Source organism: Penicillium angulare (assembly GCF_028827245.1).
Source record: "Penicillium angulare strain IBT 27051 chromosome Unknown utg000005l_segment0_segment0, whole genome shotgun sequence".
Lineage (NCBI taxonomy): Eukaryota > Fungi > Ascomycota > Eurotiomycetes > Eurotiales > Aspergillaceae > Penicillium > Penicillium angulare.
Genome location: NW_026623164.1, coordinates 3,925,570 through 3,948,549, shown reverse-complemented (window position 1 = coordinate 3,948,549; position 22,980 = coordinate 3,925,570). Strand labels below are relative to the sequence as shown.

The window sequence follows — 22,980 nt, the reverse complement described above, 5'->3', positions numbered from 1 at the left end:
CCAAGCACGACTTAGCGGCTAAAATGGCCAAAGAAGTGCCGTTGATGAGCAAGATTCTGCCCATTAGATGGTTGATATGGGTCTTTTAAGTAATAAATGTCAAACTTGTGGACATTTAACGCAAAGTTTCCTATGACCACCGTTTGAAATATAGTTAACTGGAGTACTGTCTACCTCCCTGTCTACTACGTAGTTGCCCTCGGTTAATATACTAGTACAAGTGGAGCTTCAAGTTATTACAACTCCGACCAGTGGCTTTAAGAAAACCTTGAAATTCAGTCTTAGCGAACTGTGCATAGCATTTCAAGTGGATTATTTCACATTATGTATGCAAAATATTTTCAGGACCAGGTAATTATATTTGATGCAAGTGACTTGGGAATTTCTAACTCTAGATCCAAGTAGGCAATCTTCGCATATCTCACACTTCCCATGTAGGGACTCTTCCCCATGCAGTGGGGTTCTCACTCATTTCAAACTCAATGCTTCCCGCGCTAACAATATCACTATGCGTCAAAACCGGGAAGTCAACCTTCTTGCCTCCAATTTTCAAGCTCTTTATGTATGGCTTGGTAGGTGCGCCCGGGGCACTAATGATAAGGTCTTTGACGCGGCCACCCGGGGCAGCCTCAGGTGAGAAACGGATTGTAGTCTTTTCAAAGAATGGTGTCCCAACAACATACTGATCGCCCGCTGGGTTAACCGGGTAGAATCCAAGAGCCGAGAAAATATACCAGGCACTCGTTTGACCAAGGTCATCGTTTCCGCTAAGTCCACTGCTTGTAGCATTGTAATTCGACCAAGCTATACCGGGGATTGTCTCTGCTGCTCTATCGGGGTATCCGAGAACCGAGTAGAGGTACGGAACATGATGACTCGGCTCATTAGTCTGGTCATTGTGTCCACCCTGGAAATAGACGTCCAGTTTATCGCGCATGGCTTCCCGGCTACCGAAAAGATTGGCTAGACCCTCTACGTCGTGGAGAACATCGAAAGTATAGACCCAGTCATCTCCTTCTGTCCAGCCCCATGTATTATTTGCCCAGCTTCCGTTTCCGTTCCGGGCTTGCATGAATTGAGTCTCGTTGTTCCAGATCTTTGCATAGTTACCGCTTCGGGAGCGAAGCGCTTCGATCGAGGCATTTTCTGCGCCAGCATGAGCGCCCACAATAGAGCAAGCATAGTCGTCGAATGCATAATCTAAAGTCCGACTTCCAGCTTCTGACCAGCCATCATTTGAGACCCATCCTTGCTTCATATATGCCGTTAGTCCTGCGCGCACTTCGTATGAAGTATTCGGTTCCCGGTCGTAGTAAAGAGTCTCCGTGTCTCGCTCTGGGGGCGTGTAAGCGTCTTTCTTCACAGCAGTCCAGGCCTTGCCAATATCGAAGCCTCGGAAACCTCGCACCAGTGCATTGGCTAGTACGACATCGGCATTTGTCGCAATCATGATGTTCGTCTCGATCATATTGGCCCACATTGGTAGCCAGCCGCTCCAATCAAAAATTCGAAGCAATGAACGCATCATGCTGTTTACTCGCTCTGGCGCAAAGAGCGTAAGTAGTGAACTTTCCGCTCGGTAGGTATCCCAGATAGACCAGGATTGGTAGTAAGAATCCTCTGCGGTATGTACGCTGTCTGTATATCCGGAGTAAAACGTGCGTTGTTTTCCATCGACTGAGACGGGCTCAGAGAAGTCACTGGGGTATTGCAAGGCATGGTAGAGAGCTGTGTAAAAGATTGTACGAGGGTCGTGATCGGAGTCAGTCTGGTTGGCACCTTCGATGGTGACTCGGTCTAGTTTTTCGAGCCATGCTTCCTTCACATCTCTCACGGTGCGTTCAAACGATGAGCCATCTGGGGTCTCGATGTCCAGGTTGCGACGTGCCTGTTCCACACTGACATAAGAAATGCCAGTTCGAACTTCGACGGTAGTCACATTTGAGTGGAATTTGACAAAGGCACCTGTAGATTTGCCGGTACGGGAATGGAAATTTTCAATTGTGGTATTTCCGTTGGTAACGCCCGAACTCGCGAATGGCTGAGAGAATCGAGAAACGAAGTATCCCTTGAATGATTCGGCATGGTCTGGCCCGAGTAGATAATCTTGTCTTTCCGTGTTATAGCCGTATACCTCCCTAGCCTCAGTATCTATGTTGGCTTCCCCCGTCCAGTTCTGGCGAGAAACCTCAATGAAAACCCAAGGTTCTGCCCTTTCATCCATTGCAGAATCACTGCAGTCCTGATAATCAAATCGAAGATGTCCTGCATGAGCACCGGCGGATAAAGCAACCTGTGATATTATCAGCATAGCTCTCATTGACCACGCCAGCGACGCAACTCACCTGAATAGACTTTGTATATGTACCGTCTTGCCCCATAGATTCAGAAGCAATTCCTATCTGCGTTTCACTCCGTTTCCTTGTTCGACCGTTTGCGCCCTCTTCAACATTCTCAGGCACAGCACCAGCACCACCTGGATCTGGTCCGTCATGGGCATAATCAGCTGTAGCATTGAAGTCCCGATTCAAGAGCTGAGTCGCATCAAGAAGCACTTCATAAACATAAGGGGTGCTCGTTTCGTCCTTCTTCTGGAAAGCCAGTCCACGGTTCACAAACGAAGTTTGTACATCGCCCATTCCAGGGGTTAGAACCACCTGGCCTGCCTCACCCATCCATATAGCCGGCTGATGTGTCGCTTGAAATCCGTGGATAAGACCGTCGCCCTCGCCATATGGACACTGCGAAATGAAGTTCTCTCGTGTTTGAGGTGTCCAACGAGTCATGGCGAACGGAGGCGCGACCGAGGGAATCATCCCGCCATTACTATTCGGGGAGGGGCCATTTGTTCCAATCAAAGGGTTGGCGTACTGGAGTACACCAGCATCTTCATGGTAATTGGCATTTGTATTCGCGTCGCAAATATCAGCTCGAAGCGTCGAGTGTCCGGCGACATTCCTCGTAAGGCTGAGCAGGAAGGGAAGAATCGTGTACAAGTCCCTCATCTTGAAGCGATCACTGCAGTTAAGTCAGCCTGGATGAACAAGGATTTTGGTGATGCGGGCAACCCCTACTAATTATGATTTCACTAGCGATGAAGAGCTTGAGTGGGACCAAGCTCGCATGCTGAATTTCGCAATTGCCGACCGGTGAATATTAAGCTTCACTGGTCGAGTATGGGGTAGACTTATTGGGGTAGAGGTAACCCTGTGGCTTTCCAGTGTTGATCGTAATTGTTCTGGGGGAATTTGCGGGGGCAGGGTCGCATTGAGTTCCCCGCTCTGCTTATGGGCTGTAGATCCATCCTAGTCTGGGATATGGTAACGATTCTTGAGCCCGCTTCGCGCATGGGTCTTTTGTGGGGATAATCAAGATGAAATTGTGGAGTTGCGGTAATTGAGAAGCTTCAGTTCGGTGTCTGATTGAAGATTCCGTGCTTCAGTCGTGTTTGCTATGACTTGTGTTTACCTGTATGTCGTATAGCAGAAACTGGGGGTCTTAATGTTAAGGTGTGGTGTGCCTTCTGGTCTACGCCAATCCTGCTAGTGACTCTTGGTTATATGTTTTTATCTATTCGATGTATCCGATCACTTTGTTTGTTTGGACCCTTGTTTCTTGAATATTGATGTAGTAAAGGATAGCCTAAAATAAGCCCTGGAGCTTGAATCTTTTATATATAGATCTCAGCTTTGAGATTGATTCCGTATTGGTATGGTATTAGTCTGGTATTAGTGAAGTTTCAATATGCGATTAGCCCGGTACTAGTCCGGTAATATAATACTGGTATGGATAAATAGTTAAACGGAGGTAATATATCATAATTAACCGAGGTAGTCTAGTGGTATAACACCTAGTAGTTCAGAATTAGTATGGTGAGGCTATACCGAGGCTATACCGCCCGGGGGGTACGGAGAAATAGTTTAATCCGCTCCACATTGTATAGCATTGTACAATAGCGGGAATCCAGCAGCTACAAAACACTTGGGCAGAATCTCTAGAATGGTCGAAAGTCTTGAGATTTATTGATACTTCACATACCCAATGTCTATACCATAAATTTCATCAAACCTCCAAATGAATTTCTTCACATTTTCCAAGCCTTGTAGCCTAAATGACCCACTCATCTCGATATTAATAGTAAAGCGGCAAGCCGCGACGCCAGCCACACCGCAGTCTCTATTGAGCCTATCAGAGCCGCCGCGCCACAGTGAAACACCAACCGCCAAGATGGCATGCGCGTCCATTCCTGACGCGTCCACGAGAACAATCTTTCCTGGCCGCAATACTAAAAGGACTGGATGCTCTCAAGTCAGCTTGGTTACTGCACACCTTTATATCACCTCATCCGGTTGAAGAAGACACTACCCATATACGGAAATCCTTCTCACCATGCCCGCCATATATTCAGCCCTAGGCGAGCGGGCGCTCCACGCGGCCCCGCATCTGGCCCAACGGAGCCTAAGCGTCAACCATACACAGTCCATTACGTTAGGAATCATGGCGGTATATGTTGTTGTGATAGCGTTATTGTGGAACCTGCCGTATTTGCGGTACTCATTATGGCCTTTTAAGGTATACGATAGTTCCCTGATCCAGTGTTGGTAAACAACAAACAACACCTGAGCGTTGGTTAACATGGAATACTACTAGATGTTGGTTATTGCGTTCCATGAATTCGGTCATGCGATCACAGCTTGCTGCACGGGTGGAAAGGTTGAATCGATCTCACTTGATCCTCATGAGGGTGGCGTAACCCATATGCGAGGAGGAGTGTCTGCCATCACGCTACCTGCTGGTTATCTGGGCTCATCGGTTATCGGCGCTTTACTCATCTTCGCTGGATTTGATATCGTGGCTAGCAAAGTGGCAAGCATTGTTCTTGCAGTGTGCTTTCTTTTGACACTTTGGTGGGCGCGCAAAGACTGGTTGACTATCGGGACTGTTCTTCTTGCGGTCGGCTTGCTTGTGGCTTGCTGGTTTATTGCCCACGCCGAGGCCCTGAGATGGTTTGTGGTAAGTTCAGACACCTACAACAGGATGCTTGGGGGGCTTGAGGCCTAACTTGGAACTTTTAGCTTTTCATCGGTGTCATGTCATCGCTGTATAGTGTTTGGGATATTGTAAGTTCTTGTTCCTGTTCTGTTGGATTGAATGGTACTAATGAATGAACTTGATCATAGTGTGATGACCTTATCCTCCGCAAAGTCAATAGTTCCGATGCCAGCGTGTTTGCTAAGAAATACGGAGGATCATCCCAGTGCTGGGGTGTGCTTTGGTCTATTATTTCTCTTGCTTTTATGGCCATTGGAATCATTGGTGGAATTGCTGCCTTCCCCGAATCCTTCAGTCAACAGGAGAATGATTCCAAACACTTCATTCCTACCTAAGGGATATAAGCTTCACGATATTCACGACCGAAAATTTGCAATGGCGCGCGATGTTTGATTCAAGTCTTGCCTTAGTGCGCTTCGACCTTATTCGATAAATACCCAGCAATTCATTTTGTACAGCTTTATGAGAAATTCCTCAGCAAGTTCCAATTGACCGCTGCGTCTATGGAGCTTTCCATTACAGAGACCTCGGGACCCTATTCACTCCCAAGCCATACTATCCATCTAGTGAGATCAAGTGTCCTTGATAGGCTCCTTCTCAGCCCCCTCAATTTTCTTCAAGAAATCCTTAGCAGCCTCTTTATCATCACCGAAAAGATGTTCCGCAACTAATCGCTGTGGCGTCTGCCCAAGCCACTGGAACAACGAAAAGTCCTGGAACTTATCCGAGCGGAAAATCTCAAGTACTTCCACCGGCTCATCATCGCTCAAATTCTCAATGAAATGTCCCATATTCCGAGGGACAATCCCAACGTCACCCGCCATGTAATTGAATGTACGAGCAGTTCCCTCTGCCGCGAAAATAGTCACACGAGCTCTACCTTTCTTGAAGTAGGTCCACTCGTCCGCGTTGGGATGCCAATGCATTTCGCGTAATGCCCCAGGTGCAATTTCCAAATGGGCCGCTGCCACTGTCTTTGAGATTGGGAAGTTGGTAGAGTCTGTGATCCGCACGAGACCGCCGCTTGTTTTGAGAGGCTCTTGATCGTGCATGTGATGTGTGAATTGGATTTTGCTTTGGTGGAAACTGGGGGGCTTTTCGCGCTCGATACTGTTTGGCACTGAGCCTTTGAAAATGTATTTTTCGGCGGTTGGGATGGAGAGAAGTTTCTCGGGCTTCGTTCGGAAATTTTCAGCTAGCACTGCCTTTGGTGTATGGGCTGTGGTCTCGAATTAGCGAATGCATATTTATGAATTTCTTCTTTTTTTTTTTTGATTAAGAACATACCCATCCAGTCAGTTAATATGAATGTGGATTCTTCCGAAAATGCACCGTCGTCGAAGATGAGGAGAAATTCAGTGCCATTGGGACCCAATCCCTGCAGCGAGTGTGGAAAGCCCGCAGGGAAGTACCAGAGGTCGCCTTCGCTGAGGTCATCAATGAAGCTTCCTCCATCCGGGTCGAGGACAGTCACTCGGACATTTCCTGCGAGGACGTATGCCCTTTCCAAGTTAGCTTTACGTCCAGCAGGGATTGAATAATACCAATGACTCCAGCAAAAGACATCTTGTGTCGCACACAAGTCATAAGTAGCTAGTGTAGAACGCCGTAATAACTTGAACTTACCATTCAGCCTCAGTATGCCAATGTAGCTCCCGATACACGCCCTGGTCCAAACGCATATTCACACCAGCCAACTCTCGGCTCGTTGGTAGTTCATTAATCGTGGTCTGTCGGGTCCATCCACCTTCCTAGATAACATATCAGTAACCGTGATGTAACTCATACGTATCAACATCTATAATAGAGACTGACCTCAATTCGGACATGTGAATCGGCAAAGCTCCAGCGCATATTTGGCATATTCCCATGATCAGTGCTGGGAGGACGGAGCATATCGGGATTCTGCTTTTCACGGTCTTTGTTTCTTGGGCCCTCAATGGAAGCACCATTACCTCCACGGTAAGGCAGAGGCTCCCGATCATCACCAATGGCATCAACCTTGTGATCGAAAGGGTCACGATGTCCCGGGGTAAATGGGGGATTTCCAGCGCCAGTGTCAGTGTCAGCGCCCGGACCAAATACCCCCTGACTACGGCCCGGAGGAATCTGCAAGAGTCTTTGGATAGCATTATCCGGGGCTGGGATGCCCTGGACAAGAGCTATCACCAGACTCAATGAGACAATGGAATTTTTGGATAAAATATGCATTATCTGGGTGGTGTGTGATACGAAACGGCTATGCTGTGTAAAGGGCCCGGGAGTCTTTTAAGAGAGCAACCCCGCACAAGAGGAACTTAAACCTTTTCATTCCTTCTCCAACTCTCCAACTTCATCCGGTCTATCCGTTCATGGATGCCTAGGATGAATTTTCCAGCAGTGATAGACGCGAGGATTATATCATCTCTCCCTTGGAGGGTCTGAGAGCTTAACCTTGTCAAGCCTTAATAGTGGGTTCGGTGGGGCCCATGACGCATGCAAGAGTTTTCTTCGTGCGGAGACGACCGGGAATTAAGTGAGGAGAACTGGGAATTCCCCGTCAAAACAGGGAGACTCCGAGGTACAAAGGCCTCAGCACCTCTCAGCACATACAGTTCATTTCTGCCTAGATCCCAATTACACGCAAAGTCGAAATGGTCAGCGACAACGAAACAGATCCACTACTCGGAGATAGAGGTGCGAGGCCATCCCGCCCACACGGCCTTGCTCAATACCTACGCGAAGAGCTTGACACCCACTATGGCGATTTACTTCTCCTTGCCTGTTACGTTATAACTGGGCTACTGGATAGCTCGGCTGTCTTTATTTGGGGCAGTTTTGTCTCCATGCAAACTGGCAATACTGTATATTTCGGTCTCGGTCTAGTTGGCACAGAAGACGACCGATGGATTAAATCAGGTGTTTCAATCTGCGGATTTTGTCTCGGCTCTTTATTTTTCTCAACTTTTCATCGGACTTTCTCCCCGCGGAAAAGATGGGTATTGACCACTTCGTTCATCATACAATTACTCTGCATCACGGTCGCTGCTACAATCGTTACTGTCTTTCGTCCTGTCCCAGGTGCAGATCTGAGCTGGCTTGTTCTCGTACCTATTGCTTTGGTCGCGTTCCAGAGTAGTGGGCAAGCGGTTGCTAGTCGGGCTTTGAAATTCAATAGCCTTACCAGTGTTGTTTTGACAAGTATATACTGTGATTTATTCTCTCATGAGGATTTCTTGTCGCTGAAGGTATTTCGGAATAGTGAGGAGTTGCGTCGGCTGGGGGCTGTAATATGTCTCATTATCGGCGTTGTTTTGGGAGGACTCTGGGCACATAGCTCTGTTGGGATGATGGGTGCGCTTTGGACAGCAGCCATTTTGAAGACGTTCATTGTGCTGGCTTGGTTGGGATGGGAGAAAAAGCAGGATTAATTAATGATCGCGGGCTTGAAGATTAATACTCATGCCAGCGGAAGGTTGGCTTTCACTGAGCTCAGATCCGACCTTGTAATTTTAACAATTACACTTAGAAGAGCAAAAGATGGCATGCAAATAATTATTGCTTTCAACTCTACGGTCTCCATGAACTTTGCACCGGTCATAATAAATATAGAATACATCACAAACGAAATATCTCAACCGGCGTATCGTTGCCCCATCTGTAAACTTGAAGATGCGGAGACTCTTTGTCGAAAGTTAGGCGTCCACGCTGAATTTGCTCCACGTTCGTATTTTCGGCCCAAAAATCGAAAAATGCAATGGGCACGGGGAATAAAATCGCAGTAAGACATCCGAGTAGTGTCATTGCCCAGTTGACGCCAAGGTTGTGGAACTATAGATCATTCGGCAAGTGTAAGTTTTATGCAAATGATCACTTTTCAGAACAGACTTATCAACTGACCATCGGTGATGCAAACAATGGAGAACCAGCGCCTAGCCATGATCGGAAAAACGTGTTGGCTGCGATGGCTGAGTTTGTATGCATAGTATAAACATCGATTATGTAGTTTAGACCCTTCATGAATTAGCAACACGGAATATGTCTATATTGAAAACATGTTTCTGCAATTAATACGTACCTGCAAGAATATCAACAACACCCCAGCCCCAAGGAAACCCCCGGAAATAACTTCAGGCATCCATGTGATATGAGGTGAGGAAGTCCAACCAAACCAAAACATACCTACTGGCAAGAGAATACCTCCTATCATCATGGGTATCAACCTCTCCTCGGGATTGACACTTCCAGTGCATCGTATGATATTTCGATATCGTGTCAGAGAAATTGTAATAATAATCATGCATCCCACAACGACTCCACAAATAATACTCAAAAACGGGAGTGCGCCGACATCATCATTACACCCACGCAGCTGCTGGAAGGCAATTGGATACGCTTCAAAGCAGATATACAAGAATCCATAGATGAAGCCCATATAAAGTGTGATAAGAATCAAAATTGGTTCTTGTGCAAGCATCACGAACGGTCTGAGAATATACCGGGTTGCAATATCTTTAGGACTCACTACCTTCTCCTCAGCCTTAGCGTGGAGAGACCAATCCTTCGTAACGATTCGTCTTCGCTGCGCTCGCTTTGTTAACAAAGTCCCCTCAAATGTCTCTGGAATGAGAAGGTAGCCGATTGACGAGAAGAAAAACGTCATTATGGCAGTAATATACTCGGTCCAGCGCCAGCCTAAATGAGACATGGTGATGAAGCCGCCGACAATAGGCCCTGCGACAGGGCCAATAAATGTAGCACTTGCAAAGACAGCAACACCAATTCCATGCTCAACCGGATCTTCAAAAAGATCTGCCAAGATGCCAGATACCTATATCAAAAGAAGTACAGTTAGTTTATTATTGTAAAATTTGATGAGACATGACTTACAATAGCCAGTGGTGCACTAGCAAACAACCCACCCAAAAACCGACATATGAAAATAGTTTGTAGGTTCTGTGCCACAGCAACTGGAATTTGAAAAATGGAGAATGCAAAAAGACCCAGAAACAACGGTCGCTTGCGTCCGTATAACTCTGACAGAGGTCCGAAAATAATCGGTCCGAATACGAAGCCTAGCACGAAGAGACTGGTGGCCAGTATCATTACCTCCTCAGAGACATGGAAGTGCTTCGCAGTTACTTTTGTCGCAGTACTACATACCGACGAGGCAAACGTCACACATATAGTCATAAGTCCTGAAATCACGGTTATGATCCATTTTCGCAGTCGGCTGAAGTTCTCTGGTTTCTCCTAAAAACAAATTAGATCATCTAGATGGATTTGTAGGCAGGAATATGATTTTCAAATTCAAGTTACTGGATCATCATCTCCGTCCCAGTCCACAATTGCAGATTCTTTTCCTTTCCGAGTCTCTGATATCTTTGTCGACTGTCTTTCAGGTATCGGATACATTTCCAGATATATCATCGGGCGCAATGAGAGTTCTTACGCTGGCGGAGTCGCGAGGATCAGCGGCCAAGTAGATTGGCGCTGCTGTAAGCTCTGTTTGACATCCTTTGTCCGTTGCATATTGAGTATTTTTGGGTGGATCCAGGAAAATGTCATCAGTGGACGATTCTGCCATAATGGGATACTGAGACTTTCTGGTATTGGTATGTTGCACTAGCTCTTTTGGAGGCCAGAAATATTCAGTTGACTAAATTAGACTTCAGCTTGTTCTATGAGATAGTCCACTATGAATACTAGAGCAACAAACTAAATTCCTTAAGTTCATGCGCGAAATTTGAACGCGTAAAGATGCGTGTAGATATGCTGGCTTGGGTGACGCAGTATGTACGACACCTTTACGGAAGGGAGCTCCTACGGTTCGAAGGTAGATTGCGACATACACCGAGAAATTTGTACAGAGATAGATCTATGATGCTTGAACACGAGTCTCTTATTGAGAGGATATTTGGCAGCGACTCGACGGAACTGACTCCGACAGACTGGAATCGACTACTGCAGCACTTTCATGAATGATCAAATAAACAACCCGTTAACTGCCCAGGGCCTCTGATCACAAAAACAACCGAGAGCTGTTAAAAATATTATTTTCTAGTTTGCACCATATTTCCCCCAGTTTAAGAAAATCCAAGATACCTTCCATAGCGTTCGTGGTAGAGCAAAAATAAGGAAGTAAAGAGGCCTACATTAGGCAAATATCGTAAATCCTACAATACTAAAACTACTTTAAAATACTCGATGAAAAAGAGGATTCTCTCTCTATCATTCTAAATACCCAAAAAGTCATTTTTCAGAGTCCTAATTTTCTTAGGCTAACTCTTATGATAACATTTCAAGTTATGAGGAGCCAAACCCAATAGTTTGTATTATATCGAAATACACTGAGGAATTTGAAGAACGATGACCTTATTGTACCTGAGCACCGGGTGCCTCAAAAAGAAAACATTCGACGACGACTCGACGCAACTGACTCTCATAGACCAGTAGAACCTATTATCACTTTCATAAATAATGGAACATTCAAAGCGTTAACTGTTATCCGCACACGAAAAGCTTGCATTGCTCGCGTCATCATGGATTCTGTGAAGAGTTAGATAGTACAAGGCAAAATGAGGTTCGATTTAGATTTGCCTACGCTTTGCCGGAGACCCAAAGACCCATTCCGCACTAGACAGTATGTTAGCCATATTTTTTTCCTTTAAAGTTTCAAACAAATTTGTTTTACCAGACAGCCTCCGATCACAACAACAATCACATTGAGGACTGTGAGAAACATCTTTTTCCAGTTTGCACCATACTTCCCCCAATTGAGGAAAAGCCAGAATACTCCGCTCAGGCCGTCTGTCGAAGATGTTATCAATATTGTATGTCTTTATACCTGGAATTGGAAGTTGCTCACATGTAAACCAGCTAGCAAAGAGAGCAGTCTGCTCACACATATCCATTAGTTTCCTCAAAGGTTCTGACGCCGGACCACAAACTGTTACTTACAATCAAACTTAGAAGATCATTGAAGACTGGAATCGCCTCTGCAATGACCCAGGCAATAACCCACAGGGCAAATGTGATTCCGACCCAGGTTCCGATTGACAGAAAGGTACGTTTCTGCATACGATCCGTTCCTCGAAATAGGCGTACATATATGTATTTTGAAGCAACATGGCCGTTGATAACGCCCGCAATAACAATCTATATCAATTCGTTAGCATGTATTTCTCTTCGATGTTCTATTTGTGAAATATGTGATAGTAGCACCGTAGGAATCGCGATACCATACGCCACCTTGGCCGTGGTAGCGCTGGTCGACGAGAGAGCAGGTGATTTGACATCTTTTCCCCCGTAATAGTAGATGACCACGGCAGCCAAAACATACAGACATGTGTCGGTTGTCTGGAGCAAGAATAGCGTTTTCGGATAGTCAGTGGGGACTTCCATTTCCGAAATGAATCCGAAGAATGCCACATGACCGGCTGTTGATTTCCGAACGTTAAATGAGGTACACAATCCAATTAATTGCCTTATATTCAAGAGAAACTTTTAACTTACCATAAGCGAAAACAATGTTTGTCACGGCCAAGAATCCGGTGGCAACATTGGTCTTTGTAGTCACATCAACCTTGCCGTCTCCCGGTCGTTGTATAGCAATAGCAATGATCGTGACCAAAAGTGCTTGGGGCGTGAAATGTAAGCATATTTCAAACAGCTGGAGTTCTCAGTGAAAGATACCTGAGAAAATACTAATAAAAGATGCGACTGACATCCAAGATACCTTTCGTAGCGTTCGTGGTAGAGCAAAAATAAAGGAGACGATTAGTCCAACAACACCGAAGACAATTGAACAAGTTCCATGATCGGTGAGTGTGTTCATCATAACCGAAAATGTGAGGATATGGCTGGCCATAATGAAAATTAGGAAAAGTAGTTGACCTGTTCCGAGAAACTCTCGACCAAATTTGGGTAGTCCCAGAGGCTCAAAGAGTACTTCTCCAACATCTGCCATACTATGAATATGAGGATATCGTAGTTTCATTTGACCAATCACGTATCCTGTATATGTAGCAAGTAAGCCCAATCCCACAATCAGGATCACCGCGCTGGAGAAGTCTCAGTCTTTGTTGTGTTGCGATCGCATCTTGAGAGAAGAACTCACGGAGCTAGACCCAATGTTGCCACAGCTGAAGGGAGAGATAGAATACCCAGAGATATTGTCTCTGCAATCATGACTATCATAGGAATAATGATTAGACAGGTTTCGGGACACAGATAAGGATTCAAGTTCTAAATAGCTTACTCATGCCACATTGCCTTGCGTATGGGTTTTCGCGTCAGTTGGAAAGACGAAGAAGAAGAGATAGAACACCTCGGAATTACAGATGGACTCGAAGTATGCTTACCACCAGTGTAATGTGCGATATCTCACTTCAGCAAAGCTCTCATCTCCGAAAGGGTCATTATATGTAGGCCTATAATCAACAGAATCCTTGCCTGCTGCCTCAAGATGTGCTGGATCGCTTTTACCATGCGACGGGTCGCCTTGAATTACGTCGCTGTGGAGGTGTGCCATTTTGACTTTTGAGAATAGAATATTTCAGGCTCACTTAGGATATCTCACTCGACGGTAGAAGTAGTAGGATCAGGAAACGATGAGGGGAAACCAAAGAAGTCGATATGCGACCGACATAGCTGGGTGTTATGATTGAGCCTGGACGTGGGGCCTAATGTACGGCCAACCAGCTCGACCAAGCAAAGTATCAAAGGGCGACCGCGGTAAGCCGATGTCACATTATGAGGGGGCTCTTGCGCCTTGGAGCTCAAAGGCCAAGAAATTATCGACAGGGATCCGGAAGTTCAGAGGACAGGAGGCACGCCTAGCAATGAAACGATGCAACGTGGCTTGCGGTTAGCAGAAAGTTAGTCTAGGGATCCTACAGCCAAAAAGCCTTGGCTGCGCCATACCCGGACGAGGGATGCGATACGATGTGCTTGATCCATCGCGTGGTCATTCGTCAGATGTCTTTGCATGTATGTGGAAGGTGCCTTCGCACCCTTGTCATTGTATTTAATTAAAAAGAAATAGCTCAAAAAGCTCATGAATCCAGCTCCCCAACAACGGATAATCATTTACTCTACTTTGTTGAGGATCCTTTGGGGTATGAGTTCAACAGACCCAATTCATCTCACATTTCAGTATTCAAAATGAAATGATCATGGTTTTCTCTTTCCATAGAATTATAAAATGCAACCAGTCGGCTACAACCGGATAATTGCCATCTGATCAGGCCTCTACGGAGACCTCACCAGGTAAAGTCCGGGGAAAGTGGAGCTCTCCAGGTTTAGAACCTTGGGGCAAGTACCCATCAGGGAAGTTTAGTTTAGATAACCGGTTTTATTTTACGGTCGGAATGTGAGATGAATGAGCCTACACAGTTCCCCTGAAATCTGGCGGGTCATAGATGGGCGTTAATATTGCAGAATATGACTAGAGATAATTTCAAGGTTCGCTGGCACTGTGGGCTCGAAAACTTCCAGAGCCCCAAGGTCCGGAAGTAATGACGCAATGACACTTCTATTTCCGCGCTAGTTATGGCTTTGGGACTCGATTTTTGCTCCATGTATTGCGAATGAAAGAGTCTTTATACAGTTCTGCATCTTAAATCTTTCCATGTATGCTTGATGAACGATAAGAAGTGCATCGGTATCTTTGAAACGATCTGCATTACGCTGGTCGGAGTGTTCTAATTTCCGTCGATCGACGGAAATATGGACGGTTTTTATAATCCGATTATGCGTCGCTGTAAACACGTGTTTAATCCCTCTGCTGTCCACGCATATGAATCATGGCCTTCGGATGTAAATATTTAAATATCTCCTTGATTTTCTGCACAAGCGCTTCGAGGGCTTCCTGGCTTGGAAACAATATATGTAGAACTACGTGCTAGCCTATCGTTGTCCATATATGCGACCACAAATGGTTGGTACGATGAGAGCAAGAACACTGAGCGTGGCGTGAATTTCAGCCAAAAATGTTTCAAAGACGCCGTTGATAGTTGAGTCAGGGGACTGCACTTGTTGATTCATACAATACAGATGAACAGCAGCGACTGGTATGAGCTTTTAAGGCTCGCAAAATAATGAAAGCCAGTACGCTATCAAACAAGTATATAACAGTATGCTACATGCAACAGCAGCTCAGAATCGAATGTAAGATAGCCTTTTTGCTGAAGATAGTTTGGAGTTTTTGGATTTGACGCAGAACTTATTTTGCAATTTTGGAATTTTGCCTGAAATATGCCGAGTAAAGGGCACTGCACTGGAGGCTTAAGTGCCTGAGATAGTACCAAGCCCATAGCCAACTATAGTTCGCGATTGCCATCTTGCGGATACACAGCACCTGGGAGCTTATGGGCCGGCTCTTTGACACTGGCTTACACATGCCAAGGCCAGTATTCAGAGCTTATGGATATTTACTATATGTTCCCGAGAATTGGGGTGTCTACTAGTAAACTTATATCTTTTTTTAGCCATCTCCGAGTACTGAGGTCAAACAAAAATGCTTGGGAAACTCGAAATCGCGCTGTTCGGTCTTGTTGAGCACAGCAACCTTGAAACATACACCGTATAGAGCCTCCAAAAGAAGCACAACGTCCCTAGTTTCCACTCATTCTAGATACTCGCAGTGATTAGGTATTATTTCCATTCGAATGTCGACTAGTTGGGCTAGAACAACTTTTAAACTTTGTACTTTTCTATTTATACTCCGATCGCGGGCTGGGCGCCCCCGGCAAGATGCAGCACAAGGTAAACTTTTGCATCAGAGGTGTCAAATCGGGGACCCTGAATGGATCTTCGCAGAGATGCGGAGATAATACGAGGATGCAGCGGCATGCAGCATTTTCAAGGATCCCTAGATAGTATCCTTTACATGAAGTAAGAACAATCTGTCTTGCTTTAGTAAGATTGCAAATTTTGTACTGTGGCCTGGATATGGCAGCCTCCAGAAAACATCCTTGATTTGATTTGTAAATATCTGGGTATACGACAATGAGAGCTCATATTCTCATATCTCAATTTGAGCATACTTATTCGTGGCGATTTGAATTCTCAATCTGCTGATATATGTATTTTAATGACAGCGGAAAATGGTAGTCCAGCTGTGATAACCTAGCGGTGTTAGTAACCAGGTTAAGCAAATACATAATATTGATCGTCATGGTCCACGTCATTCCTTTTACTACATAACGCTAGTCATTGAGATATGTCGGGATTGAATTTATGCGACAATCAAAATTGGGACCAAAAATTGCCCAGAAATGATATATTGAGTGGTCGGGATATTTTATCCAATTTCTGAATGGCGGCCATGATTGGCTTATGGAAATTACGTGTAAATTTTAGGTGCAAGACTTAGCTGGGCGCGTGTCCTCATATCGGGTGAAAGGGGTAGGCAGAAGATAAGATGATCCGGCATCCCGGGTATTATCAACAGTTCTGCCCGAGCAGCAGACAAATAAACTTGACATCCAGTATCATTATCTTAACCTCGGGTTGGCTGGCAGTGGTCGTCGGCCGGGTCCGATGGAATAAAGTGGAGCACCTCAACACTCAAGTCTTGAGTGGCTGCTATCGTTATGAGCGAGCATTCCTACGAAAGCTTTCTTTTTAAGGTTTTATTAAGGCTTGATGGTGTTTTTTTTCGGGTTGAAACTAGGCATGCCGAGTAATAAGCGCCATTCTGGGGAACCTTGAGAGCGCAAGTCCCAGAACCTGGAGTGCCACAGGACACAAATCTGGGGAAAAAATTATCTTTAGGTAATATCAATTGCTTTTCGCTCTCGGCTGGAGTCCTCGTCCCCACATTTCCGAGAATCGGGACTGAACCAGCCGTATATCGCCTTCGGCCTCGCCAATGAGGACCTTCAATTCTCGGTCCGGGGTCACGATGGCCCACGCTTTGCTGGAATCCTCAGTCACCATCGGTCGGAGGACGCCGACAGGCAATATTCAGTTATGGCTCACCATACATATATGGTAAGATGAATTCAATCGTTCTTCATATTTATTCTTGGCGAGAAAACGAGTTCCTGATCGTTACATGATCATTAACCTAAACTCAACTTCGACATTGCTTGTGCATATTTCTTCGCCGAGCCCCTCACATTATGGCACCTTATTTCGGCCTTCGTGGCCCGGCATTGAGTCGGGCAATCATGTGGCTGGTCGTTTGTCCAGCATTTGTGACATATGGATACAATCAAGGTGTCACTGGGGGTCTTTTGACGTTGAAGTCATTTTCTGAGCAGTTTCCCCAAATGAACACGCTTACTACGACGGGCGCAGAACAACGTTCCAACTCGACAATTCAAGGTAACTACCCAATAGTTGCAGCAAGAAGATCAAGATAAAGTGGGAGCAACTTAACTGGACCGCTGCTAACACTCTCATCCACAGGAACGGTCGTTGCGTTGTACACAATAGGAGGAATGTTCGGTTCATTATCATGCGTTCAACTGGGTGATATTCTTGGTCGTCGCCGAGTCATTTTTATCACGACTCTCATTTCACTCATCGGAGCTGTGTTGATGGCAACTTCGTTTTCCCTCGCTCAGTTTATCGTTGCTCGACTGGTTCTGGGATACGGCACAGGCGGATATGTCGCTACCGTGCCTGTTTGGCAATCAGAAATTTCAAAGCCAACGAAAAGAGGCGCCCATGTGGTGACCGATGGGATTTTCATTGGCGTTGGTATCACCGTCTCGCTCTGGATCGATTTCGGTTTCTACTTTGTCACAGGCAGCTCCGTTTCATGGCGATTTCCCCTGGCCTTCCAAATTATTCTGTCATTAATTGTCATGGCTTTTGTTATGCAATTCCCTGAGTCACCACGATGGTTAGTCAAAAAGGGCCGGTCTGAGGAAGCTAGAGCTATTCTAGCAGCATTGGCCGACGTGGAGGAAGACTGTGAAGAGATAACTCTTGAGATCCGTGACATCGAAACCTCTCTTGTCCTCTCAGGATCAGGATCCTTTAAGGATATGCTGAAGATGGGCGAACAGCGTCTTTTCCACAGAACTGTACTAGCAGCCTGTGGCCAAATGTTCCAACAGATGTGTGGTATCAACTTGATCACATATTACGCAACAACAATCTTCCAACAATATCTGGGTCTTGACGCAGTTCAATCTCGAATCCTCGCTGCATCGATGTGCCTTACTCAGCCCCTAGGCGGATTTCTCGCTTATTTTACTATCGATCGTCTCGGTCGGCGGGTTCTCATGCTGTGGTCTGCTGTCGGTATGTCTGTTTCGATGGCAATTCTTGCAGGAACCAACTCTATGAGCAACAGCTCGGGCGCAATGATCGCAGCTGTAGTCTTTTTATTTGTCTTTGAATTCATTTTTACAGTCGGCTACTCCGGACTGACCTTCTTATATGCGACCGAGGTCGCTCCACTACAGCTACGAGCTTCGATCAGTGCTGTTTCCACGGCGGCAGTGTGGATGTTCAACTTCCTTTTGGCCGAAGTGACGCCCGTGGGATTTGATACCATTTCATGGCGCTATTATATTATATTTGCCGTTCTAAATGCCGCAATTGTACCAGTTGTGTACTTTTGCTTTCCGGAAACGAATGGAAGATCTTTGGAAGAAATAGATGAGATTTTCCTCCAGTCCAAGAGCATTTTTGATCCGCCTCGCATTGCCCGTTCTCTACCTAGGGTTCACGTTGCAGATACTCAAGGCTTTGATATCGAGGTAGCGAAGGGAATTGAAGGAGGAGGCGTGGAAAGTAAGAAGACTTGAAGCGACAAACTTTACGAAGTTATGATTTTCTTTTGAGCGACTTCATTCTGAGGGCTATGTATTTTTATATAACTTGGAACTCCATGTTGAACATTTTTGAACGTGTCACGAAAACTGAATAGATGAAAAAATTAAACTACTCATTGCACGATCAAGGTTCCTCTTCTACTTTTGACTTTTCCTTCCCTCGCTGCTTGAGAAGAGGCCAAAGCGGAGCAGCACTTGAAGCAATTAGCAATACCCACATTTCGATAACATGAAACAAGTTACCTAAATAGGCATGACCTATTCTCTATATTAGTAGTTATCATCGATATTCAGTTTGAGTCAAACTCACTCCTAGCTCCCATAATGCCGAAGTCAATTATTTTACCAATCGCAAATACTGTTGCGATTATGCCGAGGCCCATCAAAAGCGCTATGATCAGCTTGATCTTTCGACGGATTTGAAGATTCCAAATGAGAAGTCCGGGATACATTGCAAGTAGCAGATCTGTCAAGGCGCTCCATGCTAGAAATCCACGATACAAAGTTAGTTATTTGATTCATTATGTATATACCCAAGCGTGCTGGAATTGAGACATACCACCGACAGCAATAAAAAGCTCTATTACTGTTGTTTTCGCAGGGCAACTGATATGGGTGGGGTCATATTTTGCTTCATGGCAGAACATGTAAGTCAACGCCACGATAGCGAAAATACTAGAGTTGAATAGCTAAATCTATTCATTAGCAATGCTCAAATTCCGCAACCAAATTGCATGTATCTCACTTACATTCAAGAGAACAACACCGAATAAAACATGTTTTCCCGGCTGATAAGCTGCCCGTTGTATATCAAATATGTACATGAGTATTCCGAGTCTGGCGAAAGATATAGCAAAGCACATGAAAATGACAGCTGAGAATCGATACAGGTGCGGCGATTTCAGATTGGGCTGGAAAACTCCATAATCATAGATCATCATGCAAGGAAATCCTAAAGCCTGGTTACCGTTAGACATACAAACTTAAAGGGCGGGAATGTATGGTAAATATACCCAAGCAATAATTGCCCACATAAGGGCTTTGGTGCCCTTTCTCTGGACAATATAAAGATACGTGTAGACTCGTAAAACGAGTAGTAATGTAGCGACAAGGCATAGCGAATTTGTGATAAGTACAAATACGAGATCTCGAGTGCGCAGGGTCACTGGATCCTCGTTGTTCGGGGTTGGTGAAAATGCCATCGTTCATGATTCACAGTTGAGCAATAGATAATTCGCGAGCTCTGGATTCTGGGAAGATAGTCCAAAAGAAGATTGAAAAGACATGAGCAACTCGAACAATCTTTTTATGTGGGATTTCATAGCACCTAGTACATACTAGCACTACTAGTAGTAAATATATGCTTGTGGGGCGTCCACGGATCTGGGTAGTAGATCATATATAGTATAGTATTAGCATTCTAAGGCTCGGAACAAACATGCAATGTTATCAACCCTCGCTAATTAATACCTGCTTGTGTATACATAGATGCGTATTTAACCAAATATGACTGGCTACAGAGTCGTTCTTGTGACAACCCCACTGGGGGGATGTGAGGGTGGAGTATGTATCCCTAGCCAGCATTCATTACTGAACGTCGAGAATGTAGCCCTATGAAAAATCTAAAATGGAGTAACGTTTCTGCCTCTTTTTCTTGTCTTGACCTAATTATTACCCCCATATTATACCATTGACCTGCCAAATTCCTACTCTTAGGAAATAAATTTGATAAGATCTTCTCATAACTCACATCTGCCAAAATCCGCGTTCATAGAAAGTGGAGTGACCTTTATTTCGATGGAAAGCAGCCGAGTATAGATAAACGTTCTCATTAAACCACAAATTAATGAGATAATTATTTCAAGACTGAACAATTATTTACGATTCTTTCATCGGCGTAGATTTACGGCAATGACAACATGAATCAGATCGCAAAATCTAGATTTTCACCTCTACCGACGCTACGTGACGTAATTGAAGATGGATTGTTGAATAGTCGTTGACTCAGCAAAAGCTCTTTCTAAATTGTACGTAGGATTCGTTCTTTTTATTGATTTTTTTTTTCGTTTTGAGGGAAACTGTTGGCAGTGCAATTTAATATCTCAATTTTCGCTATGGAAGAAAACGACGTACGAACTATCCCTAGGGCAGAGCCTGAAGTTGAAACCTCCCCGCGAAGTATCTACCGATCATCAACTGTCAGTACACTGCACCATAATGAATTCAATGATTCTTTCCGCTCAAGGTAAACATTTCCCTGTTGCATAAACTTTGTGGCCTCACGCCAAGTGACTTATCTATTTCCAGGGTGGGATCGTTTTTTCGACGCGAAGACCATATAGGTCATGTCAGCCAGCACCCTTTGCGAGATAAAGAAGATATAGAGATTCATACCTGGGATGGCCCAGATGATCCAGATAACCCATTTAATTGGAGTAAAACCTATAAATGGGTATTGACACTAACAGTGTGCTTCATGTCAGTCGCCCTGTCAATTTCCTTTCCTTTCCACTTTGCCATCATGCCAAAAGCTAATCTCACTATCGTCACATCTATAGCTCCATCCTTACTGGATTACCTGCTGGCTCCTACGGTGCAGGTAACAACTATATGGGAACACAATTCAATGTGCAAAACACTCCATTTCCGAATCTTGCCTGGGCAACAACATCTTGGAATATGGGGGCGGCCTTCTGGCCACTTATCTTTGTGCCGTTGACAGAATCATCGGGTCGCATGCCGGGTTATTTTGTGGCTTATTTCATTCTTGTAGTTTCGCTTTTCCCTTCAGCCTTCGCACAGAATTTTGCGACCCTTGTCGTCACGAGATTTTTTGGCGGAGGCGCGTCATCCGTCAGCATTAATATCGTCGGTGGCAGTATTAGCGATGTCTGGTATGGCAATAAGGCTCGCAGCTTACCGATGTCGCTATTTGGTTTCACCAGTGTTGTGGGGATTGCACTTGGTCCATTTATCGGTGCCGCAATCCAGACTATAAATAAACATGATCCATGGAGATGGTGAGACCTACAAACTACTTTCGGGGAACCAAGCTAATACAACATAGGATCTTCTATATTCAAATTATCTATAATGCAGCACTGATACCGGTATTTTGGCTAATCCTTCGCGAGACTCGGGGAGATGTTATTCTTAAAAAGCGTGCCAAGAAGCTTCGCAAGGAGACCGGGAGACCCATCTACGCGGAAGCTGATTTGAACACAACTAGCGTGTGGAAATTGCTGCAAGTATCCTTTGAGCGGCCGACTCGAATGCTTCTTACAGAGCCAGTGGTTATTTTTTTCACGCTTTGGGTCAGTTTTGCCTGGGGGATTCTTTTTCTCTTCTTCTCCAGCGTCTCGCAGACATTTAGTCACAATTACGGCTGGGGTACATTTACGACAGGCCTGGTGCAGCTCGCTATTTCAGCTGGCGCAGTTATCGGTACTGTGTTCAATCCTATCCAGGATTGGATATATTTGAGATCAGCGAAGAGGAATAAGGAACAACCAGGGAAGCCAATTCCAGAGGCTCGACTCTATACATCTATTCCCGGCAGTTTGCTATTCGCGGCTGGATTATTTTGGTACGGATGGGGCAGTGTAGGCAACGGGTCCATTCATTGGATTGTACCTACACTGGGCATTGGATGCACCGGAGTTGGGATTTATAGCATTTACATGGCTGTTGTGAATTATCTGACGGACGCTTATGAGAAATATGCTGCCTCTGCTCTATCAGCTGCCTCGTTAGGCCGGAACACCTTTGGAGCTTTCTTACCTCTCGCGTCTTACGAACTTTTTGAGACACTGGGCTATGGCTGGGCTGGCTCGCTATTGGGGTTTGTTGGTGTGATTCTGTCTGTCGTCCCTGTTGTTTTGGTGCTGAAAGGCCCTGATATTCGACGCCGAAGCCCGTTCATGCGAGAGTCTATGTTTGATGCAGAGGAGAGTGTAGACGAGGCAGAGAAGACAGATGTCTGACCTACATATAGAATCGGACTTTCCTTCTCAATATACGGGAGTTAGTTGACACACGAAAAGCGACATATACACTATCTAGCATGAGAAAATATATTTTTTTTGCAAAGGAAAGAATAAAGCCGTTCTTGAAAAGTTCGATTATATGTAAAGCAGATGTTGGGTCGATACCC

The 22,980-nt window shown here is 45.1% G+C and overlaps 10 protein-coding genes across 10 annotated transcripts; 4 read left to right on the top strand and 6 right to left on the bottom strand.

The window, feature by feature from the left end:
• Positions 1-421: 421 nt before the first annotated feature.
• On the bottom strand, positions 422-3,005 carry N7478_008841 (GH92 family glycosyl hydrolase; the record flags this gene model as incomplete). Its single annotated transcript, XM_056925055.1, has 2 exons — positions 422-2,293; positions 2,346-3,005. The coding sequence occupies 2 exons, from the start codon at positions 3,003-3,005 to the stop codon at positions 422-424; spliced, it is 2,532 nt and encodes an 843-aa protein (XP_056777781.1).
• Positions 3,006-4,389: 1,384 nt separating this feature from the next.
• On the top strand, positions 4,390-5,387 carry N7478_008840 (M50 family metallopeptidase; the record flags this gene model as incomplete). Its single annotated transcript, XM_056925054.1, has 4 exons — positions 4,390-4,503; positions 4,651-5,013; positions 5,076-5,120; positions 5,181-5,387. 4 exons carry the CDS (start codon positions 4,390-4,392, stop codon positions 5,385-5,387), a joined length of 729 nt encoding a protein of 242 aa, XP_056777780.1.
• Positions 5,388-5,624: 237 nt separating this feature from the next.
• N7478_008839 (Oxalate decarboxylase OxdC) lies at positions 5,625-7,263 on the bottom strand (the record flags this gene model as incomplete). The annotated part of the gene is made up of 4 exons (XM_056925053.1): positions 5,625-6,271; positions 6,340-6,554; positions 6,679-6,803; positions 6,868-7,263. The coding sequence occupies 4 exons, from the start codon at positions 7,261-7,263 to the stop codon at positions 5,625-5,627; spliced, it is 1,383 nt and encodes a 460-aa protein (XP_056777779.1).
• A 422-nt stretch (positions 7,264-7,685) lies between these two features.
• On the top strand, positions 7,686-8,462 carry N7478_008838 (YoaK family protein; the record flags this gene model as incomplete). Its single annotated transcript, XM_056925052.1, has 1 exon — positions 7,686-8,462. The coding sequence occupies one exon, from the start codon at positions 7,686-7,688 to the stop codon at positions 8,460-8,462; it is 777 nt and encodes a 258-aa protein (XP_056777778.1).
• Positions 8,463-8,649: 187 nt separating this feature from the next.
• Positions 8,650-10,618, bottom strand: N7478_008837 (MFS transporter; the record flags this gene model as incomplete). The annotated part of the gene is made up of 6 exons (XM_056925051.1): positions 8,650-8,862; positions 8,932-9,045; positions 9,110-9,862; positions 9,922-10,284; positions 10,351-10,422; positions 10,484-10,618. 6 exons carry the CDS (start codon positions 10,616-10,618, stop codon positions 8,650-8,652), a joined length of 1,650 nt encoding a protein of 549 aa, XP_056777777.1.
• Positions 10,619-11,528: 910 nt separating this feature from the next.
• N7478_008836 (uncharacterized protein) lies at positions 11,529-13,000 on the bottom strand (the record flags this gene model as incomplete). Its single annotated transcript, XM_056925050.1, has 8 exons — positions 11,529-11,580; positions 11,636-11,667; positions 11,726-11,841; positions 11,900-11,927; positions 11,992-12,189; positions 12,256-12,470; positions 12,547-12,703; positions 12,770-13,000. The coding sequence occupies 8 exons, from the start codon at positions 12,998-13,000 to the stop codon at positions 11,529-11,531; spliced, it is 1,029 nt and encodes a 342-aa protein (XP_056777776.1).
• Positions 13,001-17,159: 4,159 nt separating this feature from the next.
• Positions 17,160-18,800, top strand: N7478_008835 (putative MFS sugar transporter; the record flags this gene model as incomplete). The annotated part of the gene is made up of 2 exons (XM_056925049.1): positions 17,160-17,364; positions 17,449-18,800. 2 exons carry the CDS (start codon positions 17,160-17,162, stop codon positions 18,798-18,800), a joined length of 1,557 nt encoding a protein of 518 aa, XP_056777775.1.
• Positions 18,801-18,951: 151 nt separating this feature from the next.
• Positions 18,952-19,279, bottom strand: N7478_008834 (uncharacterized protein; the record flags this gene model as incomplete). Its single annotated transcript, XM_056925048.1, has 2 exons — positions 18,952-19,085; positions 19,138-19,279. 2 exons carry the CDS (start codon positions 19,277-19,279, stop codon positions 18,952-18,954), a joined length of 276 nt encoding a protein of 91 aa, XP_056777774.1.
• Positions 19,280-19,348: 69 nt separating this feature from the next.
• On the bottom strand, positions 19,349-20,029 carry N7478_008833 (uncharacterized protein; the record flags this gene model as incomplete). The annotated part of the gene is made up of 3 exons (XM_056925047.1): positions 19,349-19,516; positions 19,577-19,786; positions 19,841-20,029. 3 exons carry the CDS (start codon positions 20,027-20,029, stop codon positions 19,349-19,351), a joined length of 567 nt encoding a protein of 188 aa, XP_056777773.1.
• A 1,408-nt stretch (positions 20,030-21,437) lies between these two features.
• Positions 21,438-22,810, top strand: N7478_008832 (uncharacterized protein; the record flags this gene model as incomplete). Its single annotated transcript, XM_056925046.1, has 2 exons — positions 21,438-21,847; positions 21,895-22,810. 2 exons carry the CDS (start codon positions 21,438-21,440, stop codon positions 22,808-22,810), a joined length of 1,326 nt encoding a protein of 441 aa, XP_056777772.1.
• Positions 22,811-22,980: the final 170 nt, after the last annotated feature.